The sequence below is a fragment of the Triplophysa dalaica genome, chromosome 12, assembly GCF_015846415.1.
Source record: "Triplophysa dalaica isolate WHDGS20190420 chromosome 12, ASM1584641v1, whole genome shotgun sequence".
Classification (NCBI taxonomy): domain Eukaryota; kingdom Metazoa; phylum Chordata; class Actinopteri; order Cypriniformes; family Nemacheilidae; genus Triplophysa; species Triplophysa dalaica.
In genome coordinates, this window is record NC_079553.1 from 9,447,689 (window position 1) to 9,457,238 (window position 9,550).

A 9,550-nucleotide genomic window follows, 5' to 3' on the forward strand; every position below is an offset into this window, starting at 1 on the left:
GTGTTATGACATGCTACTGAAATACAAACATGCATAAAAAAGAGACACGGAGAAGGTCACAGAGAATTGATCAATTGGAATGCACGCTGCCCTGGGGCAATGGGAAGAGCAGAGAACCACTTAACAGACCCAGTGTACAAAAAATACATACACGCAAATATGCACACACAGTCCATTGACCATTGTCAACATATCTGACAAAAGCATATCAAACGTAACTGATGAAAAATGACGTAATCGCGCAGTGCCGCATCAAGTTGGAATATTTTTGTGAGATTCTGACCAAATGTGCGTTAAAACACGTTTTGCATCTTTCGCTAAGCTCGTTGCAGTCGCTGTTTTGTAATTATAGTCATTACTGAGAAACAATTTGATACGATGAAGTCTTTTTTGAAACATTTAAGACTGACGCATGGTTTTATTTTCTATGGGTTAATGACATTTCAGCACCACAGACAGCGCTACTGATGTAACTGCAGTTTTAATAGGGGTTCTCTACCACTAGATGTCGATGTGGGCACTGATAATATTGACGTAACAGAGAAAGAGGTATGCGTCATGTTTAGTAGAACTAATGCTGCTTTCAAGGCACCTCGGATTTGGGATTAAATAATTATTATTTTGTTGCATTTAGAAATTTAAGTATCTTTATTAACATTAAAGAGCGCCATTCTAACCAAATATTTCGGGGTTAAGATGGGAAATATCCTAAATCCGAGGTGTCTTGAACGCATCACTTACCCTAAAATCATTTAGAAAACGATGTTACAGAATTTGAGCTTTCAAATCATTTTAATTTCGTGACATTTTCCAATACATTTGTTAACATCTTTTCAGAAAGGCAGTGAACTAAAATCACAGCCACAAACACAACAGTACACAATGATTACACAAGAAATACTCAATATTTCTTAACATGCTGAGAACAATTCCCAGGCTTATCTATCACTCTTATTAAAGAACGCAAAGAATATGTTCATGGTTTAAATTTGTGAAAGTAATTCCCACTTAAGCAATTGATGATATTAATACTAAACCTTACAATTCACAGATTTCATGATGAGAAATACGTATTACTTAAGTTCAAGAATAGCTTTAATACCACCTATAAAGTAAAGGCAATAGTTACAGTTCTCTTACGCTCTAAATGTGTAAACCTACAGAAATGAATTGTCAGTTGTGTTGTGTGAGATTTTCAAAATGTTTTGCACTGTGCAATAAACCCCCATTAGATCCATGTGCCGTTTAATATACTACAATATTACTACCACATTCAATCTTAAAAAAGAGGCCTTGTGATACAAACAAGATATTTGGTACTTCTCATATAAAACTATATCTTACCTTAACCCAAACTCTCTTTCTTTCTGCTCTACCTCACTTAAAACAAACTATCAAAAAACGTTCTCTTCAACCTGCATTTAGCAGGGAGAGGCACCCATGCGCATATGTGTGTGATAGTGTGGAGGTGGCACTGCAGCGGCTGATGCGGACAGGGGCAGGGTCTGTGATGCTGCAGCTCCTCCATGCGCTCCAGGGTGAAGAGGATGGTTATGGGAGAATGAAGCACCAGAAGCTGGTGATGGAAGCTGATAATCAGCTCCAGAGGTAGGGCTGGAAGCAGCCGTGATTCCCGGAGAAGACATGTTATGTTGGGTCTTCGGCTGGTGTTTGGGGTTCTGAGTAAGCTGGATGGAGATGTCGCTGGAGATCTCGGATCCGTTCCGTGCGCCCTGGGGTGGAGGCCAGGTCTCTGGATGGAGGTACTGGCCGCTGTAGTCGCTGCACTCAGAAAGTCGGGGACGGTAGAGAGCCGGGTGAGGCCGATATGTCTCCTCTTCTGCGTAGCGCTTCATAAAGAGATACACAGACATCACACCAGCACCCTGAAGGAGTTAAAGAGAGAACAAGAGATCAAAGTCATGCAATGAAAAGACAGATTGCATTTGGGTTTTCGTGTAAAAATATAAATTGAAAGGAATATATGCACGGTGATGTTATTGTCCTTGGCACAACCTTTTACAGTAATAACTGTGTTTTTATTTCACAGCCAATGAAAACAATATGATTGACTGCTCTAAATAGAGTATTCAGTAGCCAAACTGGAGCACGTCTTGAAGATTCAGATTCATAAAGCATAGGAGGAGGGTCATGCAAAAAGCTTCTACCACAGCAGAATTTAGTGACATTACAGTGCCATCATTGGTCGAGTCCCTCAGGCTCTGATGCACAGCCAAAGTCATTGGAGCTTTAACATATGACTGTATCATGGTCATTGGAGGCCATAGAGCTTGAATTGGCCGAGATACAAAAAAATAATTTTTGGACTCAAATTTCTCTGACCTCTTTGAGCAAGAAGGAGCTGGCAGCAAACGCGAACGACCAGCCGTAGTGGTAATTGAAGAACTGCTCTGGCTCCCGTGGCCTGTTCATCACTTCATCATTGATACTGGAGATATACAACACTAATCCAACCACCAAACTCAGCCCTAAGAAAAAGACAGACAAAAAGAGAGACAGAGAGAAGATATTAGTCAGATGAAATTTTAAATGATAGTTCACCCAAAAAAAGAAAATTATGTCATCATTTACTCAACCTCTTGTCATTTCAAACCTGTATGACTTATTCTCTTCCGCAGAACACAAAAGAAGATATTTTGAAGAATGTTGTTGACCTGTACCCATTCACTTGCATTTGGTTTGTGTCCATACAATATGAATGAATGAGTGCCAGAGCTATTCTGTTACTAACTTTCTTTAAAAATATCTTCTTTTGTGTTCTGCGGAAGAAAGAAAGTCATACAGATTTAAATCGGGTGAGTAAACAATAAATTATTTTTTGAGTGAACTATCACTTTAAATATTGCTGCAATAAACACTGTTGTGGGTGCTTTAGACTGTTACAGACTGAAACCTTATTATAAAAGCTGGTAATTAAAGTTGAATTTTAAACCTGAAAATAAACAAGATTTTAGCATTCACAAAAACGTAAAACAAAAAAAAGATTCTTTCCTATACTGTATTTATGGGTCAATAAACAAATTTGTTGGATTGCCCATGTTAACTCCTTTGTACAAAAGGTCATCTTTATTTGCTGAATGCAGCCCTGCCCTAGCGAATCAGAGGAAGTATGAAACACCGCACAGGGGAGAAACTGACAGCACAGCTCACACATAATGTACACACATTATTTACACCATTTATGAGCACATCACAGCGCAAGCTTCCAGCCTGACCCCGAGGACCCATCACCCACCCTCAACCACCTCGACAGATGCACACAAGGACTGTACACACTCCAGGGCTCTGCCCCGGCCCCTTATGAGAGGACATCAGTACCATCTAAATAAATTACAGCCCCCCCCTGCTACCACACGCTCTTATCACTGTGGGCACAGGGAAGAAAATAGAGATGGATGGAGAACATAGGGAAATGTATTAAAGAACAGATAAGAGAGGAGGTATATGATGTGAGAATGGGCGAGAAAAGCTTTTCCACACATCTTAACTTCAACAACACACACAAACTAAATATTAATTGAATATTTATTGGATGACCAACACAAGCAAACACGAAACACTCCTGCAAACATGAACTACATTTCATGTTCGTCACACTTAACAGCACTATCAGCACACTAGATGTTTACATTTTAATGGTTTCTTTCAACTGATCTCCTTTTATCCACCCAGAAGAGCTCTGAAATACCCATTTCGCATTCTGTAGTGGCCTCAGAGAACACAAAGACAAAAGGACGATTAAAAAAGATGTTTTCAAGGGCGGTCTGTCAGGAAGTTTGTGCTGCAGAAAGAGAGAGCTGTTTTAAAGTTGAAGGTCTTTCCTGGCCGTGTGCAAGGTTGAAGCAGCGATGCAGTAAACAACAGTGGCGTCTGCATACAAATAGGTTTTACATTCAGAGCAGGTGAACGTTTTTCCAACTGTATGTCACTGTAGCATTTTATGAATATATTGTTTCATGTTTTTATGACTTTTTCATTTAAGGAACTACTCTTCAATAAATGAAAAGTAGCAGGATAACATTTTCTTAACAAATTAACTGTATATCCATATACATAAACATAATTATTACATTTACAGACTGGGTCAAAAGGTAGACCACTATTGTAGCTTCTAGTATATTGCATTGTTGTAATTGAATGCAAATATTTTTATTCCAAATGTAATAATAAATAAAACATTTTGAGTGAAAAAATATGTTCATGATTTAGAACATGTACTCAAATATTTCAGAAATGTTATGATAATACCTGATGATTTATATTCCACCATCATTTAAGTCTGTTGGAATGAGCATCTTAACTTTAGTACAATAATGTTTAACATGATAAATTTTGCAACATATTTATTTATTTAAAGACAAAGGATAAGAAGAATATCACATCTTATTAATTTTATGACAAAACCTTTCTTTGCTTAAAAGAAAATTGCGAAACCTGTTTCCAGGTTCATAGAATTCACATATAATCCTTTTGGGATCACGTGGCTGAGTGTAGAAGAGCTTTTCATATCAACTGTTGATCAGGGGTATACAACCCTTTTGACTCCAAGGTCCCCTACTGTATTCAACAATATTCAAAGGCCCCCGCTCACAAAACTCAAAATTTCTTTCCAATTAACCATTTCAGAACTTGAAAACTGGAAAAGTGTTTATTCAAAATAAAATTGACATATAATAACAAATATATTGTTTTTTAATTGTTTTAAAATGTATTTAAATGCTCCTTTTGTTTAATATTTTTAATTATTAGTCATCCTGAGGCCCCCTTGGAATTCAGCTGTGGCCCCCTGTTGAGAACCACGGAGAGATCATTTTATGCACATGTCTGAGCAAAAGTCTGCTGCCTCAATTCTCTATCTGTTATAAACTTGCCTCCCTCTGCTGGTGTAAGTGTGAAATGCATGCTCCAATTTTTTTTAAATATATTTTACGAGATTATAGAAAAGAGTTTAAATCTATTACTATTAAACAACCAGTTTAATATTAACCGAGTATGGTAAAGCTTGGCATTTTTGCATTCATAAATTGATGACGATTGCTCTGCATTAGAGCATTATACAAATATGTACATCTTCTGAAATAAACTTTATCACCATTCACTGCATTCCAAACTGTTATTAATAATAAACAGATGGAGTGTTTTCACGCTCAGACGCAGGTTTAAGATCAGAGAAGACATCACTAATTAAATACAGATGGTACTGCTGCATTCTGGTGAGTACAGAACAAAATCCTTCCACATCTAATCTTACAAAAAAAACACAGTAGATATGACACTAACTTTTTTTTACTGTAATAAGAGACTTTCAAAAAGGAACTTAATTCAAAGGAATGTTACTTCAGGCCTATGTGTGGTCACATAATCACAGATGGCACAATCTCAAAGTGTCATATAAAAATATTTATGCAGAATTCTTTCAAAATGGTGACACAAAAAAGACTTACCGCACATAGAAGTGTGTTCTGACGGTAACTTCATTAGAACAGTAAACCCACATAAATCCACACAAACATAAAATTAATATGAGAAGGTTCACAGTACCTGAGAGAATGAAGAAGATTCCAGAAACGAAGGCCAGGATGGTGCGCTGAGGGCGGATGTGGCCCACATTACTTATGATGAAGGCAGTGAAAACGAAAAGCAGAGAAACCATAGGAAAGGGAGTCGCCGTCCGCACCATTTCTGCCAGATCAGAGAAAACAAGAGTGAAAGTTGTGCATGGAAATTGACTTAAAAGTGAAATTTACTGTCACTCACTGAGGATATTTGCTGTGTTTTCTGTGGTGATTTCAATCTCTGGTTCTGTGAAATACTCAGAGGCCACACATCGACCTTTTTCAGAACCTACAACGGTGAAATAGAGGGTATATGAAATATCAATAATTTAACAAAACTGCTTTTATACATTTATCATAGAAAATACCCAAATCTTACATATAGAAAGAAATAGACTGATTTATTATAGTTTGTAGAATTGGCACTTCTCTCACTTTTTGTGTAGTTGAACAAAACTGCAGGTTCTCAAACTTTAAGTGTTTGTTTGTAGCAGATGTGTGTATGCTACTTGTGTGAAAATATAAATAATCTTTTTTTTTAATCAAAACTAAAAGGCTTGTGCCCCTATCTCCCCTAATTCCCAGGTGTGTGCAAATGTGCGTGTGTGTATCGGTACCTGCTATAAAACACACTCTCCACAGGCCAGAGTGCAATGCCATCTTGACGTCGACAGTTTGGTTCTGCTGCATTACGATGCCTTCCTCCATCAGCAGCCAATAATCCGTCGCCACGGCAACCCCTACCAACAGCAATCCGCATGCCCCAAACACCGTGGAGAGCAGCGTCAGAGCCCTGCTGCTGCAAGAGCTCATCTGCACGCAAACGCATACATACAAAATAACCGAGAAAACCATCATTGCTGAAGGTCGAACTTTACAGATGTGAGCAGAAGGAAGAGAAAATTGCTCCATGTAAAATGTCTTCTAGCTCAATCTTTTTCTTCACTTCACAAGATAATCTTAGACAAACATTGTAAAAGCTCAGGAGGGTTGACAAGAAGACTGATACCCGGGAACTCCTGTCGGGCTGTGGTATAATCAACCAATCACATGAAAGGTCAAAGTTCGCCAGGCTTAACGGGTGGCAGTTATTGAGGCAGAAGCGAGATGTTGTTGGAAGCTAGTCAGATCGCACGACTCACGCATCTACAGAGCCGTGACTCATAGCTTTACTGCGAGACACAGACCTCGTCAACAGGCGCAGGAGCATACGGAGAAATAATAAGAAAACATTTCTGCTCGCAAATTCACATCAGCATTCTTTTGCAGTGTGACGCATAGGAAAAGCATCACTCTTTAATTTGTGTATGAATGGTGAAGTCAGTGTACATGGAAATGAGATGCTTTCTGATGCTTTACAGGAGAGAGATGAAGAGGAACAGAGGCTGGAATGAATAGGGGGCATATTTGGGGCAGATGACTAAAAATGGCAGTATGGAAATGTCAGAGAGAATGAACAACAGTTCTCTGTGCGAAATGTGTTGTAACTTTGAGATGACCTGGTCCTTCTGACCCTGTGCACCTTTGTTTCACGCAGGGTAACGCTCTGATCAAAGAGTGTTACACTCTCTCTGAACTGCAATTGTTTGGATGATAGCTTTGGTGGCAACTTAAAATGATAGTTCACCCAAAAATAAAACAATCGTCACTTACTCACCCTCTTGTCATTTCAAACATGTTTACCTTTGTTCTGCAGAACACCAAAGAAGATATTTTGAAGAATGTTGTTAACTGGCCCCCATTCACTTGCATTGGTGGCGCAGTTTGGTTACCCACTGTCTTCAAAATATAATATTTTGTGTTTTGCGGAAGGAAGGAAGTCATAACAGTTTGAAACAGAGTGTTGACAGAATTTTCATTTTTAGTGAATATCATTTTAAAAGGTCTTTTCATAGCAAAATGTGTGTATTTCGTTTCCTCCTCTCTGCATCTGTGCTGAGCTGATGCGAGAATGCTTTAATCATGTTATTTGCTCTACCTCTTTAAAGATTTGATGTGTGATTAATAGAATGAATTGAATGATGTAATTCATTTATGTGCACAAATGTGTTTCCTGTCTCGACAGGCACTGAACTGCTGCTGCTATGGTGACTTTTATGATAGATACTTTCAAAGAGGATGTGCTGCGCATGTGACTGTAAAGAGAGAGAAGACGTATATGTGTGTGAGACAGAAAAACAGAAAAATGTGTGCTGTCATTTCTCGTCTGTCTGAGTCGGTGATTCAGAGGGGTGAGACAGAAGCCTGAGAATAAGGAAAAGCGAGACAAACCAAACCTGCAAGACTTTGGGCTCCTAATACAAATCACAGGTGTCTAGGCATCAGCGTGTCGTGCGCGGTAGTTCCTGAATATCAGAGCTCTGAACTAAAAATGACACAACCCATAATACCACCAGTCAACAGAAAATGAACCCTGGCAAGTGATGGACAGATTTTGCAATGGAGTGAAAAAAGGCGAACAGGATGAAAAAGTGCTGGTGTCCAAAGCTTTAAACCAAACGCGACAGAGGCAGAAACCAATGTCAAACTCCAGCTTGACTGTTTTCTGCTCTATTGCCCCTCCAGCGCTTCTGACCCTCAAGGCTGTTAACTGATGTAGAAGAGCACTTACTTCTCCATGACAAGTTCAGCATACCCAAGTTCAACCACAAACTCACCAAGATGCTGCTGATTATTTATTAAACATGTCATATGCTTTTATTCAAAAAAATGTACAGTTCATCAGGAATCGAACCTGTTATGCTCTGTCACATGTAGTCCCCTATTGCTTCACTTTGCTTCCAGGAGGTGTCAACACGGACATTATTATTGTATCACATTCTGATCCACTCATTTTGACCAACTGAATTTTCCATCTGTTCCCAAACAGAGAGAATTAATCAAATACTGTCAGTCCGGGTAAGATTAACTTGAAACATATTAGGGCACGTGAGGATAGTCCCAATATATTTAGTAGATATACTACAGTAAAGTCTTGAGGAATGGCGTAGAATTAAAAAAGGTACAGTGAAAAGAGAGAGAGTGGCAGGCAGATTTAGGCTAACGTGTGGAAAGACCTTGGCCCAGTAATTATGGACTTACCACCTACATGCCAGTGCGCTTGTCCTGGGGCACTTGAGTGAGCCATTTAAAGCCTTAACTACCCCAACTATCATTCCCCCACTTCTGACTGTCTCACCAGTACAAGCATGCTCAACAGCTGGGAGTGTTAATACGCACAGTATAAAACCTTTACAAGTTACAAAGCACGTACTGTGTGGTTGTATTCTAAGCGATACTTAAGGTCTACAATTAACAAACATCTGGCCTCAAACAACCTTCCAATCGTTCCCCACAACATTTCGTAACGACACAACATGCGACAGACCTGCTGGAATTATGGAGACGCGTCTGTTAACGCATTCGAAGTGCAACCATAAACACGTCCATATTGGTTAACCGCAACTTCTTTCAAACCTTCGTCAACAGTCTTATGTAAAAATGTGTTTCGGTTCAGTCGCAAATCAGTTATTAAGAGCATGTAGAGTAATAAAACAGAGTAAAGAAGCGTACTCACCCTGCCCGAGTGCCCGTGCCCGTGGAGCTGACGAGTATGCAGCGAGCGCGCAGACACAAGCCTCACACCAGGGGTGCTTGGCAAAATTTCCGCGCTTGTACTCTCTCTCTCCCTCTTACACCCAGTCTCTCTCTTTTACTCGTACAATTGTCTTCCCCTCCCTAACACCCTGCTCACACCTTCCCTGTTTTCTATTTCGTCATAAGAAAGCTTAAACAGAGTGTGTATTTGTATGCGTTCTCTTAGGAGAAGCGAGAAAGGGGTTAGTACTGCGCAATGAAAAATGCACTTTTGCGCCTGGATAGAAAGATGTTATTCTTGCTTCGGTGTTCTGATCAGGTTAGAGAAGCACCAGCAGACTTACTGATGCTGTCAGATGGGGAAAGTGTTGATTTTGACCACCATGTGGTAATAATTG

The 9,550-nt window shown here is 39.4% G+C and overlaps 1 protein-coding gene across 1 annotated transcript; it reads right to left on the minus strand.

The window, feature by feature from the left end:
• Positions 1-782: 782 nt before the first annotated feature.
• cacng7b (calcium channel, voltage-dependent, gamma subunit 7b) lies at positions 783-9,275 on the minus strand. Its single transcript, XM_056763422.1, has 6 exons — positions 9,133-9,275; positions 6,194-6,389; positions 5,779-5,865; positions 5,563-5,703; positions 2,344-2,489; positions 783-1,886 (listed from the first exon to the last, which is right to left on the minus strand). The coding sequence occupies exons 2-6, from the start codon at positions 6,387-6,389 to the stop codon at positions 1,422-1,424; spliced, it is 1,035 nt and encodes a 344-aa protein (XP_056619400.1). The 5' UTR covers positions 9,133-9,275; the 3' UTR covers positions 783-1,421.
• Between the last annotated feature and the right edge of the window lie 275 nt (positions 9,276-9,550).